General features: G+C 43.6%; 2 protein-coding genes across 4 annotated transcripts; one reads left to right on the top strand and one right to left on the bottom strand.

Annotated features, from left to right (window-relative positions):
- Positions 1 to 43: 43 nt before the first annotated feature.
- armc1l (armadillo repeat containing 1, like) lies at positions 44 to 3,463 on the bottom strand. 3 transcript variants are annotated; one of them, XM_030721772.1, is made up of 7 exons: positions 3,405 to 3,463; positions 2,813 to 2,991; positions 1,726 to 1,817; positions 1,314 to 1,482; positions 1,111 to 1,224; positions 674 to 748; positions 44 to 581 (listed from the first exon to the last, which is right to left on the bottom strand). In XM_030721772.1, exons 2-7 carry the CDS (start codon positions 2,963 to 2,965, stop codon positions 387 to 389), a joined length of 798 nt encoding a protein of 265 aa, XP_030577632.1. In that variant the 5' UTR covers positions 2,966 to 2,991; positions 3,405 to 3,463; the 3' UTR covers positions 44 to 386. The 3 variants fall into 3 exon arrangements, with proteins under 3 accessions (XP_030577632.1, XP_030577634.1, XP_030577633.1); XM_030721774.1 differs by lacking the exon at positions 3,405 to 3,463 and adding an exon at positions 3,129 to 3,395; XM_030721773.1 differs by lacking the exon at positions 3,405 to 3,463 and adding an exon at positions 3,159 to 3,395.
- Positions 3,464 to 3,582: 119 nt separating this feature from the next.
- On the top strand, positions 3,583 to 7,361 carry mtfr2 (mitochondrial fission regulator 2). Its single transcript, XM_030721767.1, has 8 exons — positions 3,583 to 3,710; positions 4,380 to 4,566; positions 4,703 to 4,807; positions 5,481 to 5,605; positions 5,772 to 5,980; positions 6,083 to 6,395; positions 6,512 to 6,695; positions 6,808 to 7,361. Exons 2-8 carry the CDS (start codon positions 4,492 to 4,494, stop codon positions 6,850 to 6,852), a joined length of 1,056 nt encoding a protein of 351 aa, XP_030577627.1. The 5' UTR covers positions 3,583 to 3,710; positions 4,380 to 4,491; the 3' UTR covers positions 6,853 to 7,361.
- The last annotated feature ends 8,527 nt before the right edge of the window (positions 7,362 to 15,888 follow it).

Raw genomic sequence — 15,888 nt, 5'->3', positions numbered from 1 at the left:
AAAGGAGAAAACAGCAGAGTGACAGTATAACATTTATACACTGACATAAACAAGCAGCTGGTACAACTACCAACAAACAGGAAAGAGGAAAAAGAATTCAGGATCTTTAACATTCTCTGTACATGTGAGGAGGAAATGGACACTTTGAAAAGAATATTTACACTGAATGAGGATCGAGGATTCAAGTATGTGAGTCTCCAGTCAGCTCAAATAATGAAACAGATGTAGCCCAAAATCTGTTGATCATCTCTCTCAGGAACTGAAACCCCGACAATAGAGTGGTTTAGACCTCTGGTGTTTCAACAAGTAATATCCATCCAAGTTAAACACTGGAATGAGTCTTAAAAGCACCTCACAGTGACACTGGGTTTCAGAGCTCTCCAGATTCACCAGTAAAAGGTTTTTGTGAGGAAACTGGCAGCAGCATTGAGCCAGCTACCGCTGGAATCTTCCTTAGCTGTAGTGCGTGAAATTGCTCGGTCGACCTCCCTCACAGGGCTCTCTTCTTCTTCTGGGAGGTAATCTGGCAGGGCTGAGTTTTGTGGCACATCAACTCCAGATGATTTCAGAGGAATATAAACCTGAAGATGTTATGACATGAGGAAAAAAGTTAAATATGAACTTAAGATTTCTACCACTGGATCCTATAAAGTATATTCAAGAGTCCAATCACCTCTTCTCCTGCCTCATTTTTTACCACCTGTTGGGCTGACAACACCTTAGTGGCAGCGATGGCTGTTGCCAGACTCTGCAAATGAAGTGACAGCAGGGAAAAGTGAGGTTAATGATCAACAGAAGAATTTTTCTTGTGCCAGATTCCTGCATTTTGCATTTTTCAGCAGCTCTGACAGATACATAAACTCATAATGACACTGTTGGTACAACCCCAATTCTGAAAAAGCTGTGTAAAATGTAAACAAACACTTTGAGACGTGTTGCTGCCATCAAATTCAAAATGACTTATCTCTTAAATGTTCTCAGTTTAAACATCTGATATGTTTTCTATGTTCAGTTGTGAATAAAATGTGGCTTTATGAGATTTGCAAATAATCACACTCTGTTTAGATGTTCCACAATGTTTTTGGAATTGGGTTTTTCGTCGCCTGTTACCTCAGTGGGCAGGTCTGAACGGATGCGAACAGTACATCTCTTGGATGCCATTTGGAAGGTGAAGCTTATCACTCCTCTGACCTTCAGGAGAGCTTCCTCGCACAAACTTCGTTGCTTGATGGCAGAGAGAGACAACATAAGTTAATCTACTGCCAAGTTGAACAGCTACTTAAATTAAGTGTACATAAAATCAGCCTACTCACAGTGCTGTCCAAGCCTTGGATGTGCAGAGTGATCGATTTGGCCTTCTTGTTTGAAGAATTCAGAAAGAACTGGGGCTTCTTCCTCCTCACGGGTGGAGGATTAGCAGGTGCACTGAGAATATCATAAACCTCCTTGGCCAAAGATGTGATGTCAACAGACAGACCATCCCTGTATGGAGAAATATATCGAATCAGGTGCTTTGGGGTGTCGAAACTTAACCTTCAATACTAACTTATAACTATGTTTTTACAAAAACAATAGGACAGAATTTAAGTAGTAAAAAGCTGCACATATCACAGTAAACACATGTACTCATGCAGGCACATGAAAATACAAAGGAAATCATGTGTGAATCCACACGTAAAAGTAGCCAAGGGTGTGTAAAAAAACAAAAAACAAAAAAACAATCACCTTGCCATGACATTCTCCAAGCTCACCATCATACCCAGTTCATTCTTCATGGTGGGGATGTTGGCAGACAATTCAGCCAAGTAACGTAGGGTCTGAGGACAAAATAACACAAAGGAGGGATTCATATGCAACAGTGCTTACAGTTCCAAACTGCAACAGTAGTATTAAGCTGCTCAGACTTGCTAATCAACTTCGAAATCAGTCTATCACCCATTTCACATACTTAGTACAACCTGTGCATAATATATATTACAGGAGACTTTTCTTCCCCAAGGAATTAAACAAGTTAACAAGAAAAAAATACAAAATCACATTATGGGCTACGAAGAACCTACTTTAATTAGTACCATAACTAGAAATGACGTGAAACATGTCTAATATTGCACAGTGGAGCAGTGATTAGTGCTGCTATCTCACAGCACAGAAGGTTCTGGGTTCCCCAGCAGCCAGCTGGGGGCCTTTCTGTGCGAGGATTCACCAAACACATGCTTGTTAGGTTAATTGCAGAGCTCGACGCTAACTTCTTGCCAATACATCAGTAGGCATTCATAAATGAAAGTTTAAAAAGTAAAGGAGAGGCAGGAGAAACATCCTTCAACCACATTATCAGTGTTGATGTAGTATAAACACCATCAGATGTTTGTCCATCAACGGGCATTCTGATGAGTAAATAAATAACTACATATAACAAATGTTGGGGAAATCTGTTTGCATTTCACGTGTTTGGAAAAAAAATTGGGTGATATATCAGATTCTTAAATCTCCAAATATTGGACTTCAAATGCCTACTACATCAGTAGGGCTCTAGTTAATTGGCGATTCTAAATTTGCCATAGCTGTAAATGTGAGCATAAATGGCTGTCACACTCTATAAAGACTAGACCTGTCCAGGGTGTACCCCGTCTCAAGTAAATGGCAGCTGGGAAAGGCTCAAGCCTAGCCTTCACCCTGTATTGGATATGTTTAAGATGAGAGATAGAAGCCTAATCTGTTTCACTTTGATGAAACAGATTAAGATAAAATGCCTTTATCTTAATCAGACTATCTAATTAAAGTTCATAAATAATCTACCCCTCCAATAGGTTACCTGCAGAGTAGCAAACAGTACATCTGGGTCCTTATGGTCCAGGAAGAGCACCAACCCAGGGAGACAGCCTTGGTCCTGGACTATCACCTCGCGGTTCTGGGGCTCAGAAGCCAGGTCCCGTAGCTGACTCACCACCGACAGTGCATCCATCATCTTTAATAACTTTACCAGACCTACAACTGGGAGAAACGTTTACAAATTTAGTTAGTCATTTTCAACAATTGACATGTGTTGGAATAAAATTAACTGGAGAGCGTTAGCTAAATGTTAAGTGTCTTATTTTTGTGTCCTGTAACTGTGCGGTGTAAGGTTATACCACAACTCTTAGTGTTTAAAAGCCACCAACATTATCAAACTCGGCCGACGTTAGTTCATATAAACTGTTGACGTCAAGTCGCTGCGCTGCCGTTACGGAGGTGGCTAGCTGAAGAAGCTAGCTAACTACTTTCGACACTTTAAGCAGCTGATAAACTTTACAAAAAATACATTTCCTCTTGTTTTCTATTCATCTTTCTATTGTGGATTAAATAAGTGGTATCAAATATAAATATATCGCAGATGCAGTAAAACTTTGGTTTTGTAGTGTTCTTACCCAGAGTAGAAGGAGCTCGTGCACAGATATACAAATTTGGTGCAAGATTTTTCGTAACACCCAATTGGCCAACTAGCCGTCACTTACGCTGCTAAATCGCCCACTCCTATTGGCTGTCCTGGCTACTTCTGAATTCAGAACCAATCAGAGGATGTCTCGCTGCTGCAGCGTTTTTTGACTTCAGACTCCAGCCTGAACGCGTGAGCGAAAAGGGAAGCTGCAAGTTTTCAGTGGATATTTTCAGTTTACAGTATCATCTGGGAACATGATTTGGGAGAAATGCAGCTACTCATTCACGTTTTAACGGTAAGTGCACTTCTATATTTCTCATCGCGTAAAATCTCGGGGCTTGTCACGCACGTTAGTTTTGATGATCCACGCAGCTTTTCCACTGCGGTGCCTCTGTGCCGGGCTGGCCGCACTGCTCAGGAGCAGGAGGACTCTGTAACTTAAATCTAAAGCCACCCGTGACCCCTCCAGTGTGCTGGTACTGCCGAATCAGCATCCAGTAGTACCGACTGACAGCTGCGCCTCTGAGCATCAGTGAGCATCAAGCAGGAACCGTTGGCTGCATTTACTTACATTTTGCTGATCCAGGTTATATGTCATGTTTATTTCCGTATGAGTTTATCCTTTTTTCTTACCTTGATAATTTCACTATTCACATCTAAATGTTTCAGGGCACTGTGTCATTAATAAAACATGTGCATGTGCTATATTTTAGGTTTTGTAAGTCTCTATGAAATGACATTTTGAGAACCTCTTGCTTTTCCTGAATGTGATGCTATTTCCTCCTCGGAGAAAGGGCATCTGAAAGAATCAGTGTCTGATTGGCAGATTTTTTTTTTTTTTTTTTAAACCTGAAATTACCATTTTCATTTTTTGGGGGTATTTTTCCTACTATGAATATGTGTCCATAACTTAGACTGATGTGTGGTGTTTAATACACCTGTCTTTGTTTGTTTTTTGTTTCAGGTTTAAAGCATGTGACTTAGTTGCATCCTTTCTGTGTTGGCTTCTCACCAAGACACTCAGCAGAAAGAGGAGCTTTGCAGTCATCAGCTGGTGCAGGGAAAAAGTCCTTCCAATGTCGGTACTAGTAGATGATCTTTATTATGTGCTGCGCATCGTCCTGGAGTACTTTGGAGTTCCTCCAGACATGGTAAGTGCACAGACACACTTGTGCCATAGTTTTGCTGATCATTCTCAAACTAGCTGGTACTGGGATGTATTTAAATGAGTGATTTTCTAAAGCTGGTGATTTTCAGCTGAGGTTGTGTTTCTGTTTTGTCTGTAAGCTGATTCCGGTGTGGAACAGTCCGCTGTGCGGTCAGTATCGCAGCATTGTGCGGATGATTGGAACAAATCTCCCACTGACACCTTCGCCACGAGTCCACTTTCAGGTATTGTACAATCTGTGTTTTACAAACATGTTATGGAATTGGGTATTTGCCCTTACCCTGTCAGCACTGCTGGCAAACAAAAGATCTAACAGTTTGTAAATTATATTTTTCAAATACGCTGCTGCCTACAATATACAACACAAATGATATTTTGCCATGGAAACAATACATTTTGCTTATACATGCATGCACTAGTGCAGCGCTGTAGGGATTTGTTTATTAGCTGATCGATGTAAATTTTGCCATGTTGACAACTGAATAGTCCTTTTGACCTTTTTTCAAGCAATAATGTGAAATATTTGCTTTTTGATTGGATTTGTTCTCTAAGACAAAAGAAGGGTCTAAAATCATGGACAGATCAATTGATAATAATAATAATAATAGTGATCTGTACCCTAGACTAAAGATAGATTTATTTTCTATCCTTATACTTATCAGTCATAGCCATTACTACCATAGACTGTATGTAAAAGATGGACGTAGCCACAGTGACGTCATCCTTCGGTTTGTGGACTTTGCATTTTGAAGCCTCGGTATTGTTTTCTTTTGCCCCACGATGTACCTCTCTGCCTGCAGTGCTTATTTATCAGCTAAAGCTATCAAGCCTGATTAGCGAGCTGGATTCACCTTCACCTCTGTGTGCCTTATTTCTCTTGTGTACTGTCCTCCTCAGGTCCCTCTGCTCAGCTATAGGCACCGTGACTATGTCGAGCCCACTGTGGACACACCAGCCATCCCTTCATTTGCTGATGTCATGTGGGTGTTTGAGGATGAGGGTGAGAGCTCTGCTAAAACAAGGTAAGAAGACAAATGCACATCGCTCAGAGGAAATGCCATTGTTTCCTCACTTTAACTCACTTTGTTTCATGTTTATGAAGATGAATAAACAGCATTCACTATTCTGTCCAGATATCCATAATAAAATATGCAAAATAAATATAAGGCTGATGTGGGGTCTTTGTAGGAACCATCTACCTCAAATGAAGCGAAGAACTGTAAATCAAGATGTGATGAGATACCCAGAACCAGCATTCAGTCAAGCCCAGAGAGGAGGGCAACCTGTAAGGCAGACTTCTGATCCAGAAGCTCTGAAGAAGATCACGGCGCTGGAGAGTGAGCTGCTGAAACTGCGAACTCAGATTGCCTTGATAGTTACTACTGCACCAGCGTCAGGTACACATTATGTCTGCCTTTTTGTTTTCAAGATGCGTACATCTTCTCAGAGCATCAACAATGTGTGATTCTCTCTTTTTTTAATCTTTCATCATGTTTTAGGTCTGATTAAATCCCCTGATACCCCTGCTTCACCTGGGATTTCCCTTTCCCATCCACTTCCAGCTCTCACCTCCACACCTCGCCCCATGGCTCCTCCACCACCACCGCCTCCGCCCCCTCCTCCTCCCTGCCCTAGCAGCTTCAATGGGAATTCATCTGTGTCAGAGAACAAGAAAGATGGGAAAGACCTTGATAAGGATTCACTGAGGACTAAGAACTCAGGCCCCAGCAGGAATTCAGAAAATAAAGGGATGCCCTCCATGCTGGATGTTCTAAAAGACTTAAATCAAGTTAAATTGCGCTCAGTGAACAGGTAGGCACAGATTAAGAGAATACGCATTATTCATTAGAAAATATGATCAGTTACATCCCAGCCTGCAGAATGTTTTCTTCGTTGCACCAAAAGTACATATTCATTCTGTTCTCCAGATCTCCAGGGGGCACACCAGTTAATAGGAGGCGCAGTAAAGGAGGGGCAGCTTTGCTTAATGACCCAGCAGCTCTTATTGCTGAAGCACTGAAGAAAAAGTTCACCCATCTCCGCCACAACACTTCCTCTGACAAAGAGAACTCTTATGAATGCTCACCTTTTGGCAGTCCAGAATCACCTAAGGTTTGTTTTCTGTAGACGCGCTGCAGTGTTTAAGGCTGACTCAGTGTGGCTTTGAAAATATTTTCCACTCTTATGAAGGAGCGTTTCTAACCCGAACCCTCTTCTGTCGCAGGTTCCTCACCGACCTCGACGCAGTGTCGGACGCCGCCACCTCTGACGTCATTAAATAGTGGCTTTTGGCAGAAAGGGGTCAAGCATGCAATCAGCATCAACAGCTCCCACAGACGTGCCTCACAGCCGATTACTACTGCAGCTACTGACTTGTCTTTTTGCTTGTCCCTACTTTCTTACGGTGCTTGTCTTATTGTGGACTACAATCTGCTTGTTTCTGTCTCTGCTGGGATTTTAAATGTATTTTCTTGGTTTTTAAGCTGCTGTAAACAAGGATTTTGGTACACAAATATCGTTTTTGTCATTGGAATTTTACTATTTTAACTGTTCTTAGCAATATGTTTGTGCAAACCTCCTTTTAAAGCAAATAATGTAACACATTTCAGCAGGTATGCAGTGCAACTTGTAGCTGACTGCATTGATGTTTCACTTTATGAGCCCTTCGTTCTTACCTCAGCCAAGTGAAATGAATAAGAGTGGATTCAGAGATTGATATAGCTCTCTTCTATGCAACTGTTTAGGGTAATATTTCTATTTTATTAAAGAATTCGAGTGCACTGATTAAAGTGTTGTTTCTTAATAGTTCAGTTTGCATCCAAATCCAGTCATAACATACATACTGTGCTCCTTGTGACCTTTAAAGACAGTGACAGGTTCAGATCAGACTGCTCTGAGCAGAACACCCTGCAGTGCATACTGCTGCTGACAGCTTTTGTCATTTTGATTCTACATCACAGTGCACTCAAAAGTAATTGGCAACTGAGAAAAGAACTTGAAATTTTGTGTCAAGTCAAAATTTTGAGATATTTTATTTGATTTATGGCAAAAAATGTTTTGTTCAGCTTCAATGAAAGCTGTTTAACAAAAACCTTGTCATAAAATTTCAGGAATTGCAGCCATTTTTTTATACGGTCCCACTTACCAAACCCAGTTTCCACTTCACCTCAATCGCAGAAAATTAGATAAACACATTCACACCGAATACAAGCAAAAACCTAACCTCACTAACCACTTCTGGGAAAAATGTGGCACTGAATGTTCCAGATCAGCAAACAGCCAAAACGCCCCTCCGGAAAGGCCAGTGTGTTATTTCCCAGGTCTAAAACACTCAGTGCGGCACGCAGAAAGTCCAGGCCTAATATGCAGAGGTCCTGCACTGCTGCCACCCACACCTTCAAGTTCACTACTAGTCTCCCCACCTGTATAGAGACTAGTCCTCTTCCCAACATGGGGGCTAACTCACCAGTCACTGTACGCAGTTTTACTGTAGTAGGTTCCAACTGAGTCCCCACCGGCACCACGTTGGGTCTCATCAAGGTTGCGGTGGAGCCAGTGTCGACCAGAGCTGTGCATGGAGCCCCTGCCAGGGTGATGGGGATGTGACAGAAGTCCCCTGCATGTGTCCAGCCCACCACCCTCGCAGACTCTGTGCTGTCATCTGCTTCTGGGGGAAGTGGAGCCCTGCTTCCTCGGCTGTACAGTTGAGCTCCCTCCACTGAAGCACAGGCAGGTTGGGACACAGAAAAGGGGGCCTGCGCCGTCCTATCTACACAGGCAATGAGGCTTTTCCCTGCACACCAACGCGCTTTGGGCAATGCGCACTGATGTGACCCAGCTGGCCACACGTCCAGCATACAGGAGGGTCTTGGCAAGGACGGGCACTGCGGTGTAAAGATTGCAGGGACACAGCTTGGATCAGTTCAGTTCATTCAGCAGCCCAGGCAGGCATTCCCTGGCTCGGGGCCTCCTGCACCGCGGTCCTCACAACCGGCTCACTCCCACTATGGTCACACCCTGCAGAAGCTACCACAGCCGCTCTCTCCAAGGCCAGCTCCAGAGCCTTGTGAAGACTGCGGGGGTGGGCAAGCTGTGTCTGTATGAGCAGCTCACCACGGGTTATGGCTCAGATGAACTGGTCTCTGGCTAGCTCGTTCTGCACATCGTTGGGCATGTTTGCCAACATCTCAATGCCGTTCACCAGTGCACGGAGAGGCTCACCCAGTTGTCTATGTCTATTTGTCAGTTCCAAACGCAGGACAGCAGGCTGATCACACTGACCAAACCGCCGCTGCAAGGCACCAACCAAAGCCGTGTAGTCACCCCTCTCAGCCGGGCTAAGCAGCAAGAAACGTGCCAAAGCTTCATTGGTGAGACACAGGGCTAACTGGAGTGCTTTAGTGTCCTCAGAACAGGCTGCAGCATGTGCTAACTCACACTGAGGTTACAGTGAGACATTCTGATTCCAAATAAAATATTATTTTATAGAATAATATTTGCTGAGGAATAATATCTCAATATTTTTTACCTGAATGGTGATATATGAAATATATCTTGATATTTTTTTCTTCCCAAAGGTAAAAACAAAAAGGCACTTCTGAGTCAAAGCTACATGTCCCAAATGTCACACAGACACTTTTATTAACGTTCAGCTGTAGATGTACATGAGAAATTGCTCAAAAATAAACCACTGGCATATTTAAATAATAATGCTCCTCAAATAAATGAATGCTTTTTTCTCCATAACAAAAGACTCGCGGCTGTGCTAAAAATGTAAACAGAAAAGAGCGAAAACAGCAAGAGGCTAACTGATTCTTTAAAAAGCCAGTCTGCAGTGATGTAGACTTTACCGAAATGCTTCCTCCCGTGTAAGATAACAAAATATGTAAACAGACTGAATGAACAAACTTCCATCCATCAGTCAGAAGGACTTGTAAATCCATAGATATATATTTTCTGATGTATCACAGCACCGGGGCCACCCGCTCAATGTGGAGGCGTTTCCACCGGTTCCATCACGAGGACACGAACAAACCCACTGCTCTATTAAGGTCACGTGACTTATGGTACATACCAACAGCCGGGTACTCTTGGGGTCCGGGCGATGCCAAAGCGTCTGAACGGACGCAGTACGAAGGCTGTATGTACACAAAGTCGCCATGTTGGCAACACTGATTTTTTGCGCCACTGTTCGCCTGATTATGACGTCAGACGTTCGAGCGCTTTAATTTTGTGTGCTCCTTTAATCTTCTCTCTGCCTACATGGGAGCATGTACGTAGCCTCACGGTGAACATTTAACCTTTGGAACGCTTGGTAAAAGTGTCAAAGCGTGCAAAAATCCACGAGAAAAAGAAAAAAAAAACACCCGAAAAGCCAAAATGGATTGTCATGTACACCAGGTAGGAAAAAAAAACTTTAAAAAAAACACCTAAATTATCACCATATACACATACATACACTGGTTAATGGTTTGTTTTGCTCAACCATTCTCTTTTGCCAAAAAAGTTTTTGCACAAAAATAAAATTCAACCACTAAAACTAACTGTGCTGTTTAGAAATGCAAGTGCAAAGGGATTAAATATGCAAACCCATATAATTAATGTATCATTTCTAGCGCTATAATCAGGGGTTACAGGGGGCCTGACCAAGTCCATAAGTTGTGATCTCGTGACATAAACAGCTTAGCTAGCTGTATTTTTTAACACAAGTACTTGTACAACTACTTAAGTACAGAATGTCAGTACTTTTGCCACCTCTGGGGCTAATAAATTTGTTAAGCACCATGTAACTCATGGATAGTTTTAAAGAAGATAAAAAATATTCACACTATATTCACATTCATTCATTTTGATGAATTACTTTAATTATTTGTAATAATGACTTTGTACTGCTACTACTACTGTAATCTCAATGCTTCAAGTTAAATATTTTATCTGTTGTGTTTGGATGCAGACAGCTTTTGTCATTTTAAACTCTCATCACAATAAGAACGTTTGTTGATGTGTAAAAAAATGCCTGCTTACTAACACCTGACTGTCTTTCTAGAGTCCATCAAGTGAACCTGGTGAAATGAGGTGCAGCGATCTAGATATGCCTCTGCTGACTATCGATGATATTGTGCTGGTCATCAAAAAGTATTTATGTCGTTTATCATATGAGTAAGTTATACGTTTAAACTCATCAAGAAAATTATCACCATATACACATACATACACTGGTTAATGGTTTGTTTTGCTCAACCATTCTCATTTTCTTTCCAGACAGTGGACAACATTAGACAGTGATGCCATACACTCAGATGCTATCCAGCTATGCAACATGTGCCAGGTCATTATAGATGACATTAGTGCCTTGGTACTGGAAGATGTAGAAATGCAGGTCAAATCCAAGCCACATGTGCATGTTCCCACTGATGACAAAGACACCACTTCTAACCTGTAAGTCTAAAGCTTCTTTATTCAAACACTGTTTCAAGCACTCATACATTCTTCTTCTTAAATTGTGCACATAAGATGGATCATTGGGTAACCCTGGTGATTATCAGAATATATGTTTATAATCATTTATCTGGCAATTGGATTTAAAAATTTTGAAGACATTTTACCTCATACCCAAGATGCTTCATTTCAGAACTGAAGGCCTCTTGGATAAGAGGTGAAATGTGTTCAAAAACATAAAGTGCCATGACCTGGATGATTGACAACCTACACAGACATGCTTGAAATAATTCTTCTGATTTGTTTTAATGAAAGAAAGTTATGACAAAATAGTGCTATGTGGGAAATGACTGAATATCTGACTAATTTTCTCTTTTTTTAAGGATAAGTGGTGAGCCTCTGCTTGATGGGTGCAGTTACTGCAGGGTAACAGAGGATGATATTCAAGCTGCCTTTGACAAAATCCTTGAGAAATGTTTTGGTCTGGCCCTGGGTCTTGAACAGAAGCGGTCCTATGAGTCAGATAGACTCTGCATTTTATTTTCAGCCGAGATTACAAAGAACGTGAACTCGACCATGCGTAATATTACAGGGTATACTTCTCTGCAATCAGTTGAATCCATATCACCATCAAACTTAAAAGAATTCGCTGATCATGTAATCAAAATTGTAATCGCATGCACAACTGCCCAGAATTCTCTTGAAACCACTGAAGTTGAAGGTTTTCAGCAGGACGGGGCAAAAACCTTTGATATAATCCCTGATGTTGAAGCTTTTCAGCGTGACGGGGCAAAGACCTTCGATATAATCCCTGATGTTGAAGCTTTTCAGCGGGACGGGGCAAAGACCTTCGATATAATCCCTGATGTTGAAGCTTTTCAGCGGGACGGGGCAAAGACCTTCGATATAATCCCTGATGTTGAAGCTTTTCAGCGGGACGGGGCAAAGACCTTCGATATAATCCCTGATGTTGAAGCTTTTCAGCGGGACGGGGCAAAGACCTTCGATATAATCCCTGATGTTGAAGCTTTTCAGCGGGACGGGGCAAAGACCTTCGATATAATCCCTGATGTTGAAGCTTTTCAGCGGGACGGGGCAAAGACCTTCGATATAATCCCTGATGTTGAAGCTTTTCAGCTGGACGGGGCAAAGACCTTCGATATAATCCCTGATGTTGAAGCTTTTCAGCGTGACGGGGCAAAGACCTTCGATATAATCCCTGATGTTGAAGCTTTTCAGCGGGACGGGGCAAAGACCTTCGATATAATCCCTGATGTTGAAGCTTTTCAGCGGGACGGGGCAAAGACCTTCGATATAATCCCTGATGTTGAAGATTTTCAGCGGGACGGGGCAAAGACCTTCGATATAATCCCTGATGTTGAAGATTTTCAGCGGGACGGGGCAAAGACCTTCGATATAATCCCTAATGTTGAAGATTTTCAGCGTGATGGGGCAAAGACCTTCAACACAATCCCTGATGTTGAAGATTTTCAGCGGGACGAGTCAAAGACCTTCGATACAATCCCTGATAATGAAGATTTTCAGCGGGACAGTGCAGAGACCTTCGACACAATCCCTGATGTTGAAGATTTACAGCGGGACGTGGCAAAGACCTTCGACACAATCCCTGATGTTGAAGATTTTCAGCGTGACGGGGCAAAGACCTTCGATATAATCCCTGATGTTGAAGCTTTTCAGTGGGATGGGTCAAAGACCTTCGCTACAATCCCTGATAATGAAGATTTTCAGCGGGACAGTGCAGAGACCTTCGACACAATCCCTGATGTTGAAGATTTTCAGCGGGACGGGGCAAAGACCTTCGACACAATCCCTGATGTTGAAGCTTTTCAGCTTGACGGGGCAAAGACCTTCGATATAATCCCTGATGTTGAAGCTTTTCAGTGGGATGGGTCAAAGACCTTCGCTACAATCCCTGATAATGAAGATTTTCAGCGGGACGGGTCAAAGACCTTCGATACAATCCCTGCTGTTGAAGATTTCCAGCGGGACGGCGCAAAGACCTTCGACACAATCCCTGATGTTGAAGATTTTCTGCTGGACGGGTCAAAGACCTTCAACACAATCCCTGATGTTGAAGATTTTCAGCTGGACGGGGCAAAGACCTTCGACACAATCCCTGATGTTGAAGATTTTCAGCGGGACGGGTCAAAGACCTTCGATACAATCCCTGCTGTTGAAGATTTCCAGCTGGACGGGGCAAAGACCTTCGACACAATCCCTGATGTTGAAGATTTTCAGCGGGACGGGTCAAAGACCTTCGATACAATCCCTGCTGTTGACGATTTCCAGCGGGACGGCGCAAAGACCTTCGACACAATCCCTGATGTTGAAGATTTTCTGCTGGACGGGTCAAAGACCTTCGACACAATCCCTGATGTTGAAGATTTTCTGCTGGACGGGTCAAAGACCTTCGACACAATCCCTGATGTTGAAGATTTTCAGCGGGACGGGTCAAAGGCCTTCGCTACAATCCCTGATAATGAAGATTTTCAGCGGGACGGGTCAAAGACGTTCGATACAATCCCTGCTGTTGAAGATTTCCAGCGGGACGGGGCAAAGACCTTCGACACAATCCCTGATGTTGAAGATTTTCAGCGGGACGGCGCAAAGACCTTCGACACAATCCCTGATGTTGAAGATTTTCAGCGGGACGGGGCAAAGACCTTCGACACAATCCCTGATGTTGAAGATTTTCTGCTGGACGGGGCAAAGACCTTCGACACAATCCCTGATGTTGAAGATTTTCTGCGGGACGGGGCAAAGACCTTCGATACAATCCCTGATAATGAAGATTTTCAGCGGGACGGTGCAGAGACCTTCGATACAATCCCTTATGTTGAAGATTTCCAGCGGGACTGGGCAAAGACCTTCAACACAATCCCTGATGTTGAAGATTTCCTGTGGGACTGGGCAGAGACCTTCGACACAATCCCTGATAATGAAGATTTTCAGCGGGACGGGTCAAAGACCTTCGATACAATCCCTGCTGTTGAAGATTTCCAGCGGGACGGGGCAAAGACCTTCGACACAATCCCTGATGTTGAAGATTTCCTGCGGGACGGGTCAAAGACCTTCGATACAATCCCTGCTGTTGAAGATTTCCAGCGGGACGGCGCAAAGACCTTCGACACAATCCCTGATGTTGAAGATTTTCTGCTGGACGGGGCAAAGACCTTCGACACAATCCCTGATGTTGAAGATTTCCTGCGGGACGGGTCAAAGACCTTCGATACAATCCCTGCTGTTGAAGATTTCCAGCGGGACGGCGCAAAGACCTTCGACACAATCCCTGATGTTGAAGATTTTCTGCTGGACGGGGCAAAGACCTTCGACACAATCCCTGATGTTGAAGATTTTCAGCGGGACGGCGCAAAGACCTTCGACACAATCCCTGATGTTGAAGATTTTCAGCGGGACGGGGCAAAGACCTTCGACACAATCCCTGATGTTGAAGATTTTCTGCTGGACGGGGCAAAGACCTTCGACACAATCCCTGATGTTGAAGATTTTCTGCGGGACGGGTCAAAGACCTTCGACACAATCCCTGATGTTGAAGATTTTCAGCGTGACGGGTCAAAGACCTTCGCTACAATCCCTGATAATGAAGATTTTCAGCGGGACGGGTCAAAGACCTTCGATACAATCCCTGATGTTGAAGATTTTCAGCTGGACGGGTCAAAGACCTTCGCTACAATCCCTGATAATGAAGATTTTCAGCGGGACGGGTCAAAGACCTTCGATACAATCCCTGCTGTTGAAGATTTCCAGCGGGACGGCGCAAAGACCTTCGACACAATCCCTGATGTTGAAGATTTTCAGCGGGACGGGGCAAAGACCTTCGACACAATCCCTGATGTTGAAGATTTTCTGCGGGACGGGGCAAAGACCTTCGACACAATCCCTGATGTTGAAGATTTTCTGCTGGACGGGGCAAAGACCTTCGATACAATCCCTGATAATGAAGATTTTCAGCGGGACGGGTCAAAGACCTTCGATACAATCCCTGATGTTGAAGATTTACAGCGGGACGGGGCAAAGACCTTCGACACAATCCCTGATGTTGAAGATTTCCTGCGGGACGGGTCAAAGACCTTCGATACAATCCCTGCTGTTGAAGATTTCCAGCGGGACAGTGCAAAGACCTTCGACACAATCCCTGATGTTGAAGATTTTCTGCTGGACGGGGCAAAGACCTTCGACACAATCCCTGATGTTGAAGATTTTCAGCGGGACGGGTCAAAGACGTTCGATACAATCCCTGCTGTTGAAGATTTCCAGCGGGACGGCGCAAAGACGTTCGACGCAATCCCTGATGTTGAAGATTTTCTGCGGGACGGCGCAAAGACCTTCGACACAATCCCTGATGTTGAAGATTTTCAGCGGGACGGGGCAAAGACCTTCGACACAATCCCTGATGTTGAAGATTTTCTGCTGGACGGGGCAAAGACCTTCGACACAATCCCTGATGTTGAAGATTTCCTGCGGGATGGGGCAAAGACCTTCGACACAATCCCTGATGTTGAAGATTTTCTGCGGGACGGGGCAAAGACCTTCGACACAATCCCTGATGTTGAAGATTTTCTGCGGGACAGGTCAAAGACCTTCGACACAATCCCTGATGTTGAAGATTTTCAGCGTGACGGGTCAAAGACCTTCGCTACAATCCCTGATTTTGAAGATTTTCAGCGGGACGGGTCAAAGACCTTCGATACAATCCCTGATGTTGAAGATTTTCAGCGGGACGGGTCAAAGACCTTCGCTACAATCCCTGATAATGAAGATTTTCAGCGGGACGGGTCAAAGACCTTCGATACAATCCCTGATGTTGAAGATTTTCAGCGGGACG

Source organism: Archocentrus centrarchus, chromosome 24 (genome assembly GCF_007364275.1).
Source record: "Archocentrus centrarchus isolate MPI-CPG fArcCen1 chromosome 24, fArcCen1, whole genome shotgun sequence".
NCBI classification, from domain to species: domain Eukaryota; kingdom Metazoa; phylum Chordata; class Actinopteri; order Cichliformes; family Cichlidae; genus Archocentrus; species Archocentrus centrarchus.
Note: the sequence above shows the minus strand (reverse complement) of the source record. Positions and strands in the feature narration are given on the sequence as shown.

What these genes read in the sequence shown, in the direction of transcription:
- armc1l (XM_030721772.1), bottom strand. Translation starts at nt 2,965, where the DNA reads ATGATGGATGCACTGTCGGTGGTGAGTCAGCTACGGGACCTGGCTTCT. An exon ending in TACTGTTTGCTACTCTGCAG is followed by an intron (nt 1,818 to 2,812) that starts GTAACCTATTGG and finishes TTTTGTCCTCAG; the next exon opens with ACCCTACGTTACTTGGCTGA. An exon ending in GTTCAGACCTGCCCACTGAG is followed by an intron (nt 749 to 1,110) that starts GTAACAGGCGAC and finishes CTTCATTTGCAG; the next exon opens with AGTCTGGCAACAGCCATCGC.
- mtfr2 (XM_030721767.1), top strand. Translation starts at nt 4,492, where the DNA reads ATGTCGGTACTAGTAGATGATCTTTATTATGTGCTGCGCATCGTCCTG. An exon ending in GAGAGCTCTGCTAAAACAAG is followed by an intron (nt 5,606 to 5,771) that starts GTAAGAAGACAA and finishes GGGTCTTTGTAG; the next exon opens with GAACCATCTACCTCAAATGA. An exon ending in AAATTGCGCTCAGTGAACAG is followed by an intron (nt 6,396 to 6,511) that starts GTAGGCACAGAT and finishes TCTGTTCTCCAG; the next exon opens with ATCTCCAGGGGGCACACCAG.